This window comes from Pseudopipra pipra, chromosome 6 (assembly GCF_036250125.1).
Source record: "Pseudopipra pipra isolate bDixPip1 chromosome 6, bDixPip1.hap1, whole genome shotgun sequence".
In the NCBI taxonomy this organism is placed as follows: Eukaryota; Metazoa; Chordata; class Aves; order Passeriformes; family Pipridae; genus Pseudopipra; species Pseudopipra pipra.
The window spans coordinates 49,621,962-49,638,262 of NC_087554.1; the positions used below are offsets into that span (position 1 = coordinate 49,621,962).

Consider the following 16,301-nt stretch of genomic DNA (forward strand, 5'->3'; position numbering starts at 1 on the left):
ATTTGAACAGTGGGTTTTTTTTCAGGGTTAAATGCTCAGTGTGACTATTTGTAATTTCAATGTCACACCACAGTTTTAAGAAATGAAAATATGAGTTGGTATATTTATGTACCAACTAGGAGGTGGTCTCATCCTACATAAGTATATGACTTGTGTTTGGTCCATGCACGCTTTAGTAATTTATTTATTTATTACGTGGATATGTAATGTGTGTCTCTTTCCTTGCTTATTTCAAACCACTCTTTTCTCAGGCTTGCTGTCTGTAGAATAAAATCATTCTGTGCCTGGCTTCTTTCAGTACAAACTATATCTGACTTCTAGTCTCTTGGTGTTTCTAAACACTGTCTCTTTCTCTTTTTGTGGTTCATATATTTTGCATCTTGTTGAACCTTTATGGCTAGAACTTCCTTCCCTTTTTAAATGACATTTTTCTAAAATGCTTTCTTTGTTATTTGGTTACCTGTGTCCTTTTTCCCTTATGGACTTCTTTTGTCTTTCTCTCCCCTTCCTCTCTATGCTTAAAAAATTAACTCTTTTGTTTGGTTTTTTTTTCAGTAGCAGTTGTATTTGTCTTTTTCTTGTTTTAACCGTTCAAGACTTGTGGTGCTGGTGACTGATGCCAGAATCATAGTTCCAGAGACTGAAATTCTTTCTTTATTCACAGAGCAGATACAGCATGGAAAGAGGCTGTGCAATGTTCCTGTTTGCCTAAACCCTGACTTGGAGGGACCACCATTAAGAATCAGAGGTTAGTTCAGTGTCCATTTGACCTGTCTCTCTGCTAAGACTGCCAGGAAGGTTTTATAGCTAGTACAAAATGGTACTGAATTTTATGTTCCAATTAGCTGTTTTAAAGCCCTCAACTGTCCTGTAGATTGTAGGTTATTGGGAAATTATTACACAAAACATTTAATTTAAGACAGGAACAACTGATAAGGAAGTACTGGCTTTCCTCTGTTATTTGTTTTGGCTGTTAACCCGGAAATAAAAGACTCTGTGTGCAGAGTTGAATGTCATTTCTTTATGAACTTTCCTCCCTCTCAGCTGAAGTACATCCAGACTTTCTTACAGCCCTGCAAGTGAGGCAGTGACCTACCTTCTTTGCCTAAATCATGTGGTTTTTTTCCTACTCTTCAGTAAACAAGAGAGGACATTTTCATTTTGAGTGGTTAAGTCTTATTCGAGCATCGTAACATGCGTTACGACTGCTTTTAGCATTTGTGTGCTGCAGTGGTGACTTAAATCTAGAGAACATAACAATGAAACTTCCAAAGTCACAGCAGAGGGATCTTTATGCATTTGTGAGGGAAAGGAAAAACTTGTCTAGAAAAACCTGAAGATCTATTCCTGTTCCTTGCATTCTGGATGTTGTCCTACATTACTGGAGTATTCTGGACTTCCTGAAGTGTCTGCTCATATCCAATAAAATCTTAGGGGACAGTTATGAAGTCCTAAACTCTCTATGTAGACGAAATGTTTCCTTCCATGCTTAGTGAAATGTTTGTTGAAAACCTGTCCTATTCTTGTGAAACAAGCCCTCATCACTCCACACATATGGACTTCAGAAATGGCGTGAGCTTCTTAGATTATTTTGCCTGAGAGCTGATGTTAAATATGCTTTTCCTGCCATAACAGGATTATCTCATAATAAATTCCATCTGAACCTTACACAGAGAAGCTTCCTTCTGTTTCCATACTTAAATATTATCAGAACAGGCTAATGTTAACATTAAATCTGAATCTACAGATTGAAGCAACCAGAAAGTCAATAATGAATTATTTAATCTGTGGTTGAATTGGCATCAAAAGGACTTTGATACTCTTTTAAAAATTGGTTCACAAAATGAGCTTTTCATAAATTGGTCTTTAGAGTGAGACACTCTTGAGGGACAGCTTATATAAATAATGATGAGGTTTATCAGCTGAGCTCCCTGGCTTTGTTATTGCAGCTGAGCTGTATAGGAACAGGAGTTAATGCTGTTTCTTTTATGGCAGCTACATGTGACAACAAAGAGATGTTTTTCTTTATGAACAGAATATCTTGTTTTGTCTTAGTGACTTGGAGAATGAAACTGCTAACAATATTTAAATGTTCATCATGAGGCATTGCAGATGAATGATGTAGCTCATACATGACAGTAACTTTGATCCAAGTTTCTGATGGCTCATAAATGAGTGTGATTATTCTTGAGTGTTTCTGAGCAATCAGACTAGCTGGAGAGTTGTCTTTTCTGTATGTTATTTAGTTTTGTTTGGGTTTGGATTTTTTTTTTCAATTGCTGTTGTCTCCTTAATGAAAACAAAGGGACCAAGGGAGGAAAACTCTCCTTACTGGAGAGAAGTTAGACAGTCAGACTACCCATATTGCTGTAATTCTGGAAAGCAGTACTCTCAGAAGCCAGGACTTTGGATCTTTCGTTATACATAACTTTTCCTATTAAAACAAGCATCTGTCAGACATTAGGTGCATATAACGTGCCAAAGGCAAAGGTAACCCCGTATGTTGGCATGATCACAATGGCTGTGCCCCCAGCGAACAACTCAGCTTTGAAGAATAAAGATATTTGTGAAGACTTTCAATAGAAAGCATTTCTAATGATCAGCCCTCCAATGTTTTCAATATTTTCCAACTCCTCATGAATTATTTCTTCTGTCTGTTCTTTCCTGGTTTCTCTCCTGTGGCTCTGTTAGGGATGGTATGAATAGATTGATGACCTGATTTTGAGACATAAGAACTTATTTTCTTCTTCATGTCACTGAGAACTGTGGAAAGTTAATTGTCCACAAGTATGGGGGAAGAATACAATCTTCTGATATCCACTCTCATAGCAACTGTAGAACCATCCTCTCTCCCTACTAGATACAATTGTACCCACTTTCCTGGACTTCTTGTTATTTGTCATCTTTTTTTCACCAAGGATTTATTTATTTATTTTTAATTGATAGTTCCAGGTAATTGGAATAATCTGGCAGAAGCAAGGAATGTGCTGTATGTCCTTTTGTGGACACACTTTATTTCTTATTTCTAGGCATAGTAAAACCATTATGATTATTCTTTAAAAGTTTGCTCTTTGGATTTCTGTTTAGTGATTTTCTTTCTTTTTTTTTTTCCCCTAATTGCCATAAGGTGCTACAAAATCTAGCTTGCTGTCAGCACCCAGTATAGTCAGTATGTTTGTACCTGCACCAGAAGAATTTGCTGATGACCAGCCCATTATGATGACTGACAAGTAAGTTTTTTTTCTGTTCCTTTCAAAGAACTAGTTGAACTTTAAATATGTCAAGTAAAGTATAGATATACTTTATGGAAACATTCTGTTATTTATCTCTATGCCAAGTTTTTTACTTAATTTTTTTTACCCCAAGGTAAACACTTCCTAAACACTGCCAGCAAGATGTGGTTTTAATTCGGTAGGACCTGGATGATTTTGCCCAGGTGAAATGATGACTCAGGCTATTGCGTGTGCACAGATGGCAAGGGAAGCACTTTCCATCCTATTTTAAATCAAGGGTTCTTTGTGATCCATCAGAAACCACTTTTGTCTTAGGGAAAAAAAAGAAGTTCTATATAAAAATTCCTTTGGGTTTCTGTTGAAATCAGTATTGCGTTATCATGTGTAATCAATGTAGCATTTTTAAAGCTGATACTCACTGATCCTCAAAGCTTTTTCAAACCCTAATTGGTTGATTCAAATGCCTCTAAAGGAAATGTTAAACAGAAGTGTATTCATTTAATGGAGAGGTAAAGCAGTCATCAGGGAGCCATGCAATACTTGGGAAGAGAAACTACAAGTTCTTTCCTGCTCAGTCCAAACATGCAAGGATAATCACTGGAGAAAGACAGGACCATTGTGCAGGCTGTGACTGGAAATGGACCTTATTGTGTGACTAAGTGAAGCACCCCAAAAGTTAGTCTGGTCTGTGGCACTTCCCTTGGCCATTTCAGCAAAGCTTAAGCACCACCTATTAACATACAGACCAGCTCAGCTTGACTTTCATGGCTTTGTTGGCATATTTTCTTTCTGTTCAGTAACAAAGGCAAGAAAATTGCCTGTTCAGTTCCATTAAGTTAAAATCTCACAATCTGCTGGAGTCATTAGCAACTGATTGATCAAATTAAGCAAACCTTCCTACTGGGCTGAGATGAGCCAGTTTCCCACATTGGTTTGCCTTTTTCCTAGGTTGTGAAAGCCTGTCTCATCTCTCCTAAATCTGACATCCCCTTTATAATTAGACATTACGGAGCCCTTTCAGAACTTCATCACTTGTCTTTGAGCATTTCAGGTAGGATAAGTGACTCAGAAGCAAATCTGCCCTGGGAAAGTAGACTTGTCTGAAATCTAAGGTTCTGTGCCCCTGAAAGGTCCTTTCATTTATTTCTTAATAGCTGTAACTGCTGTGGGAACCAATCATATTGTTTCCTAATTGTGTAATTTGTTATTCATAATTCATGACTAACAGGAAGGGCAGTGTGAAATTGTTCCATCTCTTTAAGATCATCTATGAGTGTCATTGTTTGTGTCTATGCTGCTGAACAGAAGAGTGCCAGGGACTTGAGCCCTCGCCTGAGTCCAAGTCACACGAATTGACTTGTGCTCACATTGCTGAGGGCTAGTCTTCACTGCTGCAGGTTTCTCTTGGATAGTGCAAACTGTAGCAGACCAATACAGTGAGGGAGTTGGAATACAATTACCAATGAAGGACTCAAAACAAGGCCAGCCCCGTGGCCCTCTTTCATTCGTCACGGAAGAAACAGCCAGTGCAGCTAGTGAGAAGCTTCATTAATGTTTAAAAGCTATAGATTGTTATTAATTATAGAATGATCACAATTTCATTATCTTTCTAAATAAATTTGGAGTAGAATGTACCAAGTAATAGTATTTTAAAAGACATAATTATACACAGATGTATGTATAGTAATACTTTGTTTTAAATTTGTTAACATCAGTTTTAAAAACTGTTCTTTGCAGGTGCCATGACTGTGGAGCTATTCTTGAAGAATATGATGAAGAAACACTAGGCCTAGCCATAGTTGTGCTCTCAACCTTCATTCACCTTAGTCCAGATTTGGCTGCTCCTCTGCTATTGGACATCATGCAGTCTGTAGGAAGGTAAATTCAGGACTTTCCTCTCTCCAATAAGATTGAAAGAATTTTGTGCCTGGAATTGGGTTTACATAACCTTCACTGTAAAAAAGTATATCTTTTAGAACTCTTAAGTAAATAACATCTGTTTCTGTCTGTGTCTTCATTACTCAAAATTTTATAAATTTCTTATGTAACTTCTTCCACTATTAGTTCAATTTTGGGCAGCTCCTTTGATGTTTTCCCTTTTTACTATGCAAAGGGAGATTCCAGCCTAGGAATCTCTCCAATTTGTCCTGCTGTAAGCAGTGATGTAAAGAACAAATTCAGATTTTTTGCAGTACACTTATTTATTTACTACCCTGTTTATTACCTGAACAGTATTTGATGCAGCAGTTGGCATGCTTCTTGATTGTTTTATGTGAAGAAAAATTTACTGTTAGTTTTTATTCCTCCTGCTAGTTGCTCCTTGAACTGTTTTTTTGTGCTTTGCTAGTTGCTCCTTGAACTGCCTTCCTGTGGTTTTTATATCCTATTTGCTTTCATTTGAGACTTCATCTTTTTGAAAGAAGCCTTCTTTTTGTAATAATCTCCCTCACCTTACTTTCTTCTGCTCTTCTGAAGACTTCCTTAACAAGTACAGTACCTTTGCCCTGTGCTTCTGCTGTAATATTCTTAAGCAGCTTCTGTGCTTCTTACAAAAAATGAATTCTCTTGGCTCCCCCTTTTTCCTGCTTTGACAGAATTTTTCACTTTTATGTGATTCCTGCTTTAGAAGTTATGCAAAAGTGTGATCAGGTTTTCTGAACTTTGCTCCTGGAGGACTCCTAGGTAGGATCATTCATTAGCATACCTGAAACTCTTCAGGCTTTTCACCTGTATTTTTTATGCTAATTAGGACTAGGTAACAAGTTGCATCTCCTTATGAGGGCTTCCAAACCAGCTGCTGCCCAAGGTTGTATCTGATAAGGTCTTAAACACATTACCTGTGGTTGCTACCTTGGCCACTTCCAGGGCTTTTTGCCTCAGAGGTGGGATGGGTGTGTTGGGGGTGTTATAGAATAAATTTCTGGGCAGCACTAGACATGTAGAAATGATGCTCTCCTCCTCCATGTTCTTTTTAGTGACTGAAGTTCAATTTGCTTGACTGTGGCTTCTGCAGGGAGACAGCTCTTCACAGCCCTGCTTCTCTATTACCTCCCAATTCCATTTAAACACAGAAACTATTCAAGTCCTCTATTTCCATTAATTGCAAGGCTGCACTTCCCTCCCATCACTGCTAATTAACTCCAGTGGAGGCAAAGTTTCTAATCTAGATAGATGCTGCTCATTCTGTATGACTCTTGTAAATACAGCAGTGCTACAGCCACAGAGAGTAGATAATTTGGAAGATGAATTAGTCTTGTTGCTACTGGCTGTAGTTTTGGACAAATTCTAAGTCCAATAAGAGGCTCCCCACGAAAGAATTATTTTGAATATATGCTAAATAAGTAACATATACAGGCAGAGAGGCATTCAGGTGCCTCATGTATATAACCTAAGTCTGTCTTTCATCTAGCAGTGCCATATCATTACCTCCAAATACCCATCTAGCAGCAGAAGTGAGAATGAATTAGACTTTTTGCATTTTTATTCTTACAAAAAGAACTGCTGCTTTCATGCACAGAAGAGGAAACAAGGAGTTAGGTAATCCAAGGTCTTTCAGAATACCTAAACAACACACAGAGAGATTTTCAAAAGTTATTTGGGTACACACAAATACAAAGGGGCATCTGTTGTGATTTTCAGAAGACAAGAAATTTTTGGGTTCAAATGACTGAGGATTAGAGATTGACATGTTCCTAAGATTCTGACATGCATTTTAGTTTATGCTCTGGTTCCTGAATTAAGATTTTTGATTTGGTGATTCTTATTTTATTGGTTTCCAAACAGTAAAGCTGGATTTGAAAGTTACATTTAGACTCCTGACATAGTGAAGAGCTTTGAAAAGCTTAACTTCTGTTCCTAACATGTACAAATTTAAACACATCCATTTACTACCTGCTGTCCATTTACTGTTCTGCTCTGTGGTCTGCAAAGTGGAGGTAATGACGGGAGTTCATGGCCTTTGTGTAACTAAGATATTTAGAGTAATGATAAATACATATAAACTGTACATTTCACAAAGTTTCAGATGTTCCCAAGTGTTCAGTGTAGTTTATGTCTCATGAAGTTTTTCCAAAGTTAGAAACCAAATACTTTGTTTATCATAAAACCCATGCTTGCATTATCAAATTCAAAAGGAGAAGAAAACATTGGACTTCAACTACTTTTAGAAGAAAGATTTTAAGTTCTTGTTTTTCTATGCTTCAGCAGATTTTTGAAAACAAGTATCATGTCCATTGGACATGTGATTAGTCTCATTGCATTCTGCAGAAATCCTCCTGTGCTTTAATGTAAGCCCCTGCTACAGTTATTCCAGAATAAAGGTCTGTAGTGCTCAAAGGTGACTTCAGACCTTTTCACCCAGAAAAAACTTTGCACAGCAGAATTAATATGTTGTATTTTAGTGTGGATTCCTCTTAGCAATAGTGGAGTCAGGAACTCTAATGAGTTTTTCTGATTTATGCTACCACAACTGAAGAGAATTTAATCTTCAATCCCCTGCACCATCCAGTTTGAGATTATTGCACTGTTGACAGTATACTGTGTCCCCAGCTTGCCAGGCATAATTAATGAAAATCACCATCCATTTTGGTTTATGCTGTTGCATTCAGATGAGCTGCCTTAGGGTCCTTTTTGGATTTTCTGTGGTGTTTAGAGAGGAAACTATCTTCAGAACAGAGGCTGAGCAACAGCCTAAAAGGATCATAAATCAAAAATAAACATTGAAGGCCAGGTCATCAGCAGATATAAAATAATGTAGTTCTCTGAACTTTCCACTTAGATATATTGTCTTATACCATCTGAAATACTAGTGTACAGCAGATTAAAGTAAAAATTGCATAGTATTTTGTATGTAAGAGATGTTTCCTGTGTACATGTTTATAATTGCTTTTTAGTGGCTTTTATTATTAAAGGTGTGTTGCTTTGACATTGTAAGCCCTGATTCTGTTCATTTACATGTCCTGCATATTGAAGTGCATGATTTTACTTTAAGATTGTGTTCAGTGTTTTCATCACTGAATGCCCATATGTAACTTTAAAGTCTATATTTAGGTACTAAAATAAATGACCTGATTTTGGGAACGCAGTCTTTCTCATCTGACTTTGTCAGAGCTCGTAGGTAATTTAGTATTTCTGAAAATAGGACAGTTATTTAGGTGCCAAAATCTGGAACTAGGAGCCTTACTTCAGACTGCCAAGCAGAGAATTTTTTGCTTAGTCTGTGTTGCTGAGTTAATCAGAAACAATTCAGTCAGTAGGCACCTTCTGGCAAACTTTCTTTCCTCTAAAAAAAATCAGTTATTATCCATGATGTGCTGTAAGGCAATAACTTCACTATCTTTGTGTTAGTAGAGGGAGTCAAGTAGATTTGTCTTTAGAGCTGTTAAGTATTAGTGAAACTGCAAGACTGAACAGAGTTTATATGTCATGCAAACATTATTTTTCTGAATTTAAATGCTCTGCAGAAGGTCTTTCTGGTGACAATTTAAATGTTCTCTAAAGTTGTTGTTCATTATTTATTTAAAATAATACTTTATTGGCTTACTTAAAAGCGAAACACAAAAAAGTGCATATGAGCTTCAGTTACTTTTTTATTTTTATTCCAGGTTGGCATCAAGCACCAGTTTTTCTAATCAAGCAGAAAGGTATGGTAGCAAATGATACCTTGATAAAAATGAAACAATGAATCTAAAGCATCATATTCCCTGACCCTGAAATCAACTAAATTTAACTTTTAAAAATGTTATGTAAGGTTTGTGAGTAAGAGGAAAAAACTGCTCGTTCCCGCTTGTTTCAAATACCATGCGTGTTCTGAAGATGAACAGGAACCCTTATTCATATGTATTAAACTTGAAAAAACTCAGATTCAAATGTAATTTAAAGAGGCTACCTGGGTTTTGCAATTTCAATGCAGCTTTTTCTAACTTGTCCAGTGTTCAGTATTTGTCTCGATGAACTATCTCTATACATTCAGTCAAATGAATTGTCCTTGGCCGTGGATAATCCCTGGTAGTGTTGTTTTATGATGTAAAGCAGATGCTGAATAGGGTAAATTCATTTTGAGAAGCTGTAAAGCACGTTAAGATAATGCAGTTTATGAGTAAATAGGTAATACTTAGCTTTTTAAATTAAATCATTCATTTATGAGTGATTAGGAAGTATATAAACTCTTGAAGAAAACTGCAAGAGGCAAATAAATATTATTGTGCTTATTTCCTTATTGTTCTTATGTATGTTGGTAAAGCAGAGAGCCTTACCCCCTGTCACTGAAATACACAAGGTGAGAGCAGTATTGTATTTTGGACTCAGATAACTCACAAATAAAACTGGAAAATCAGGAAAAATACTAATACAAATATTTATTGAGACAAATACTTTAGGTATGTGTACATAACTTATTCAGCTCTTCGTAGTTGATCTGAAGTTATAAAATCAATATGCTAAATTTCTGTGGGGATCAGGACAGTTTTGCTATTGACTATCTCACTCAAAACTGAACAGTTCCACAATTAGAAAGAGTAGCATCATTATTTTCTCCCTGTAGTTAGCTTTGAGAAGTGTTTTATCTGCAATGCAATTTTTTCTTCTTTTTTCTTGCCTTCATTTCAGCATGATGATCCCTGGAAATGCTGCAGGTGTGGCCAAGCAGTTCCTCCGTTGTGTGTTCCATCAGCTGGCTCCCAATGGCATCTTCCCTCAGCTCTTCCAGAGCATTATTAAAGGTAATGTGCGATACCTGAGTGCAGTTCTGACCTTTGCTTTTCTCTGTATGAGCAGCCAGTGCAAAAATGTCCTTCGAATTTCAGATGGAAGCTTTTTAAGGACCTTGGCCACGTCTCTTATGGACTTCAGTGAACTGAGTTCCATTGCTGCTCTGAGCCAGCTCTTAGAGGTATGTTGACAACTGGCTGTATTAATGGTGCTAGTTTTATTAGCGTTATCAAGCACAGTGGATTATTTCTCCTCATTCGAGTTCAAACTTCCATCATCAAAAACAGAGTAAATTTTTGTATTGTCCTCCCTGGAAGCAAGCTGTCCTCACCATTTTCTTTCTGGGTTTTGCTCTCACTAGTAGTTTGGTTTTTTGTTTCTGTTTTGCTTTGTTTTGTTTTTTTAACCTCACACCAGCTCCTGGAGCTATTCTATTCATTGGTAGTGTGGCCCATTCCTTCTTAAGAGTTAGGATCCTGCTTATAACATTTTGGCTCAAAATCTTTTGGTCAGTAGTTTAGGAACTGAACTGGACTAACACATAAATGTCACATATACAGTTCAAATTCTCTCCACAACATTATCATTAACATCACAGAAAAGCTAAGTGGTATTTGATCTGAACAAATTAGCCTCAGGACTTCCAAATACTGTTTAAGGGACCATTTCTGCATGTGTACGTTTGTTCACAGTTCTCATTTTCTTTCCCAGGGTTTAAACAACAAAAAGAATTTGCCAGCAGGGGGGGCAATGCTACGCTGTTTGGATAACATTGCTACCTTTATGGAAGCCTTGCCGATGGATTCACCCAGCAACCTCTGGACCACGATTAGTAATCAGTTTCAGACCTTTCTTACTAAACTCCCATGTGTTTTGCCACTTAAGGTATGATATATGGACATCTGAAACAAGATATACTGCCATTGTTCAGGATGTACTGAAACAGTGGAAGAACTGTGGATGACAAATCAGAGTGTGTTGTGAATATTTTCTAATGATTCTACTAATGTTTCCAGAGGACTGGATTTATTGCACCTCTGATCCATCCTTTAATTATGTTTTCCGTGGGTAACAATAGCGACTGACCAGAGTACTCTTTGCTTCTTTCTTGGCTTTTTGCCTATGTGTTTTTCATGCCCTATCTTTGTCAGATTGTATTTGAGAGAGTCAACATTTAGGCAATAAAAATCCATGTGGTTTTAACTGTTAAAACTAAATAAAACTCTCAAGAAGAGAAGCACCACTTAATTAATTTGCTGAAAGTACACAGTAGTCAGACAGGCAGAGAGAACTGAGACTACTGGGAATTGGGCCTAGCCTGTTTGGCTGATCAGGTTGTAGTTCTGGCTGTAATCAGAATATAGTTGCAGAAACTGAATCTAGAAGCTTTAGACTCTGCTTTCTGAGAGCTCAGAGGACATACATCAGGATCTTAACTCCTAGGAGTATACTTCCAGATGTCTTTTCAGTAAAGACAGTAGAAACTTCTGAGTCTTTCCAGTAAACATGGAATTCTGATGCCCTTACTCTGACTTTATTTCCTATGGTATAAATGAGGCCAGTGGTAATTTCTTCTGTGCAAAGTAGTGTTACTCAGTATGAGCTGAGGGATTCAAGATCTGATTTTGTGATTGATAACATTGTCTTTCGAATTTGGGGTCATTGCCCAGGTACATGAATGATATTAAATTCCATGGCAGTATTATGCAATAGTCAGATCTTGAAACCTCTTTAGGTTTTGGAAGATTGAGACATTATCCTGCAGCACTTATTAAGCCAAACAGGCAATAACCGTTCCCTCTGTATACTAACCACCCCAATCTGCTACATCTTATGTAACTGAAATAAATAGAAAGAAATTAATTGGATCTTAGTGGTTCCAACTGCATATGTGCCATTCACAGAACCTTTAAGGTGGAGTGTTTACTCTGATTTTCATGGAGTGAAGCTAACTTTCCTAAACTAGCCCTTTAGTGGAGCGATCTCATCTCAAGGCCTATGCTGTGGTATGTTACCACTGAAGGGATATGATTGTATTCAGGAATAAGCCACTTTAGAGAAAGTAATTAAGAAATCATTTTTCAGACTCTGCCTATAACTTACTCATAGCTGCTACCACTGTAAGCAAGATGTGCACAGAAAGGTACTAACTCTGTTTTTTTCTTTTGTCTTCAAATATGTTCAGTGTTCTTTAGACTCTAGTTTAAGAATCATGATTTGCTTGTTGAAGATACCCACCACTAGTGCCACCAGGGTAAGTTCCAAGAAGACAAAATTCTATTGCCTCAGATTTAGCCAGCCTGTGCTACTGTATCTATTGTATGGTGTTGTGCTACTGTATTGTGTTCTTATCCCCTGGATAGGAAAGTAATATATAAACATAAAATGGTGCAGTCCAATACTCTTTGGAGAATAATAAGATGTTTGGAATCTAGGTTACAGTAAAGCGTGGATAGAATTACCTTCTTGCGTGGGTGTGAATGTATATCTTCTTAAAGATTTGATGTTCTCTTTTTTTTTCACCTCCTCTTTTTTTTCTTGAAAAAACCCCACATGAGTAATGAACTTCCTTAGGCATTTTTCAGTACAATTCCACTGAGGTCAGTGAGGTTTTCCTGCATAAACGCTACAGAATCTCGTATATCTCATAAGCACTGTGTCAGAGGTGAAACTGTTCTCTAGTTTTTCACTTCTAATTTCTCACAGAAGCAGGAAGGCAGATGACACAGCTGTTGGACAAAAGCAATGTAAATCCCAGGCAGATAGACTCTGAGCTAAAAATAGTACTGTTCCATTCAGGCATTTCTGAGTTGGAATGCTTTTTGCTGTGTTGGGCAACCAGTTATTGATTTCTCTAAATCATGTCATTGCAGAGTCTTCTGGACCCTTTTTCAAAATTGCTAAGTTTTGTAATTCAGAATGCTGTCTTCACTCTGGCCTACCTGGTGGAACTGTGTGGTTTGTGCTACCGAGCCTTCACTAAGGTAACAATGATGCTGTATCTTCCTTTGGGGACGAGGGAAAATAGGACCAAGTCCTACTTCCCACAAGTAGTTTGGAAGTAAAGATGAAATCATTGTCAAGTTTCAGACATGTCAACAGTTTTAATGTAGTTTGGCTAATCAAGCAGTCATCATGATTCAGTGCCTTTTAATAATACTGGGTTTTACATTCATAGTGAAGATGCAGATGAAGGGAACCTGCTGATAACATTTTTCAGAAAAGTATTTTGGTGTGATTTCATGACTTGGACTTTTTTTCTCTTGTTGAGAAGATACCTGGTATTCATGCATCGCTTAAAATGTCTGTACAGTCATATCTTTCCTAGTGCACAGGTTTAGCCACACACTTTGTGAGTAGAAATGTAAATATTCCTGGTAGTGCCTTTTGAGAGCACAGCTGTGGGGGGAGGCAGCAGATAATTAAGTAAAATGGAAGACTCCAAGATAGAAGTTTTCCAGCTTAGGTAATGTTTCATTCTGTATTAGTATTTCCCTTTGGCATGCACGGCTGTAAGCTGTGTAGAAAAGAGAACAGTATGTGTGCACCTTAAAAAGGTTTTAAGGTTCCTGGATGAAAGCTATGGTCTACAAATACAATCAGTTATTACTAAGTTTCATTTTTGTAGCTACCAGTAAGAAATTGAACAACAAAATCCACAAAAAGCAATCAAACCTTTTACTAAGGTCATATATGCTCCATTATGTAGATGGTCAAGGTCCTGAGCAAAAATGCTGCTTCAGCCACTAAGTGCACAATTTTCCATCCTCGATATGTTTGTCAGAACAGTAATTAATCCTCAGGAAACATTTTATCTTAAGTAGCTACGTGATTTTCTATATTGGTAATGTATAGCTGGAACGTGCGTTGTTTGAGTCTTGATAAGACATAAAATATCTCTGGACAAATAGTGAAGAAATGATAAAAGGAATGACACTCTCACAGAAAAGCTGCACCACAAGAAAATAAGAAACACTTTTACCAGATGTAATGGTTTGAAGCTAACAGTATGTTTGATGACAGCAAGCAAATACTACCTTTTTGTCTCATTTGAAACAGTAGAGTTTATGAGACAGAAAAATCCTGAATGCAGAAGAGATCGTCTAGCTTTTGGAAGTAATTTGAGTTAGATTTATAGTAAAGGCTTTGGGAAAGACAAAGTGAAAAAAATTAATGACCGCTGTTAAAAAAAAAAAGAAATCAGTTGTGATGTGTTTCTCTACAGTGAAAATTACTGTAGGTAAATAAGAGTGTTGTTTGTGATAGAGTACCAAATAGAAGTGAATTCCAGAATAATTTGTGAGCATTGAAACTATTCAAATTTAATTACTTGTTTTGCAACTTTGAGTATGCTGACTGGAACAAAACAGCAACTTCCAGCTAAGCTGTGGAGGGTTCTTGTCTTTTCAAAGAGCAAGCCACTCCGACATGCACTTTGTAGAGGTCAGTGCTGTACAACCACTCCAAATCTTTTTTTATCTCCAACATTTTCCTAATACCCTGTGGCAGAAATATCTGAGTTTCTCTTGTCTTGGAGCCTGAAGACTCACGTCAATCTGATATTTCCTTGTCTGAGTTTCTGTTCCAGGTCAGCAATTTGATTTTCTCGGTGCCTTTGGAACTCTCAGTTGAGAGTAGCATCTCTTCTGTGGATTGTAATCTTATCTTTAAGTTTTCCTTTCAAGTATCTTAAGGTCCTAAATGGACACTTTCTGGCTTTCTTATCTCTTACAGCTGCAGAAGCTTGAACCTAAACATAGCCTTTTGCTAGTATTCTGTTGTCCCTTGCAAAGTAAATGCAGAATGCCTCATGATTTTGCTATTGACTTTTTGAAAGAATATTAAGTGGCTGATCTTCACTGTTTGTAATTACCATAATACCAACAGAGGTAAAATAAAGAATTTTGCTTTATACTGGCTTACTTGGAGGATAGCATACCACTCCATTAAATATCCAAATTTACTCTTCTATTACTAAGTTTGGAACCTGTGGTACTGCTAGAACTTCAGTAGTTTCATGTTCTACATGTAGACATCTGGTAAGTCACAATTTGATGGTTGCAAGGCATTTTTTTATAGGGATGCGTAGACATTTGAGAGGGTTAATTTGGCTGAACAGTGGCTAAAGTGTTGTATTCTTTACACTCTGATACCAGGTTTACACATGGGGTTCCCCTGGGTGTTATTCTCGTGCAACAATGGCTCTGTGGCAGAATATGAAGTTCTTAAAGTATGTATAAAATAGGCTTATACATATTTATCACCAGCATAATGATAGGAATAAGTAAACTTGGATAGGAAGGGTATTCTGGGCCATGGACTTACGTGTTGTCACTCCTGATTATAGTGCAGGAAGCAGGAGGTCAGATGTCAAAAAACATTTTGCCTGATTTTGCTTGATCTCTCTGTACTGCATGTGCTTAACAAACATTAAGAGTTTAGACTGTGAGATAGGAGACTTCTTTGAGAAAGAGGTAGTTAACTGTTGTACTATCCTTAAAGCCAAGAAAAGCTGGGATTCTTGAAGCCAGTGATTCCTTTCCAGTGTTCTGACAAAGCCCAGTTATGTCCTGTATTGCATGGATGTTAGTATGTTAAGTAGCTGAAAGCTTTTGAAAGAATTTTGTTTCTGTTCTTTTCCAGTATGTGCAGGCTACTGTACTGGGTTACTGATAGGAACTTCTGTCCACTTTTTTGAGGCATATAGTTGTCAACTGACTTGAGGATGGCACTGTGTAATGTATGTGTCTCAAGACTGAAGGCATGTGATGGTAGGAAGGGTCACTCTTCCTGGTGAATTTTAGGAAGTAGTCAGGGCCTATTTGCACCATGAGTATTGTGCACTGTTCTGGTTCTCTATTCCCAGTCAGAGTGGAGTAGAATCAGAGAAAGTTCAGGTAAGTGGTAAGAAGAATGATCAAAAAGTAGGATGAGTTCCACATACAGAGGAATTAAGTCAGGGCTCTTTAGTCTGAAAGAGCAGCAACTGATGGGAATGTGAGAGGTCTGCAAGGTCATAAGACAGGGATGGGTAATTTCATTCCTTTCCAGTACAAGAACATACTAAGTTTGTAGGACTTAGTGTCAAAGCAAGTAATGGGAAGTGATTCTTCAACAGTGTGTGACTCCTTGCCAAGTACCGTGTGTACTAAATGAGTCCAAGAGGTCAATGGGCACCTACGTGGAAGAGAAATTCACTGAGAGTTATGAATTATACAGAAACCACACTGAGCTCAAGAAGGTCCCTGAGCTGAAAATAGTTGGTGGAATTATACGTGCTTGCCTTGTTTTTTTTCTTCCTTTTGCTTCTGCAATGGCTTAGTTGGAGATAAGTTACTGAAGACATTTGTTCTGGTCTGA

At 37.4% G+C, this 16,301-nt stretch overlaps 1 protein-coding gene across 10 annotated transcripts in view; it reads left to right on the plus strand.

The window, feature by feature from the left end:
* UNC79 (unc-79 homolog, NALCN channel complex subunit) overlaps window positions 1-16,301 on the plus strand; it is a 106,862-nt gene that overhangs the window by 66,719 nt on the left and 23,842 nt on the right. For all 10 annotated transcript variants that reach the window (XM_064658994.1, XM_064658996.1, XM_064659003.1 and 7 more), the window contains 9 exons: window positions 665-748; window positions 3,128-3,230; window positions 4,971-5,111; window positions 8,837-8,875; window positions 9,840-9,952; window positions 10,037-10,122; window positions 10,653-10,826; window positions 12,127-12,195; window positions 12,815-12,925. In XM_064658994.1, the coding sequence (XP_064515064.1) occupies window positions 665-748; window positions 3,128-3,230; window positions 4,971-5,111; window positions 8,837-8,875; window positions 9,840-9,952; window positions 10,037-10,122; window positions 10,653-10,826; window positions 12,127-12,195; window positions 12,815-12,925 (920 nt within the window). The remainder of the gene's footprint in view (window positions 1-664; window positions 749-3,127; window positions 3,231-4,970; window positions 5,112-8,836; window positions 8,876-9,839; window positions 9,953-10,036; window positions 10,123-10,652; window positions 10,827-12,126; window positions 12,196-12,814; window positions 12,926-16,301) is intronic.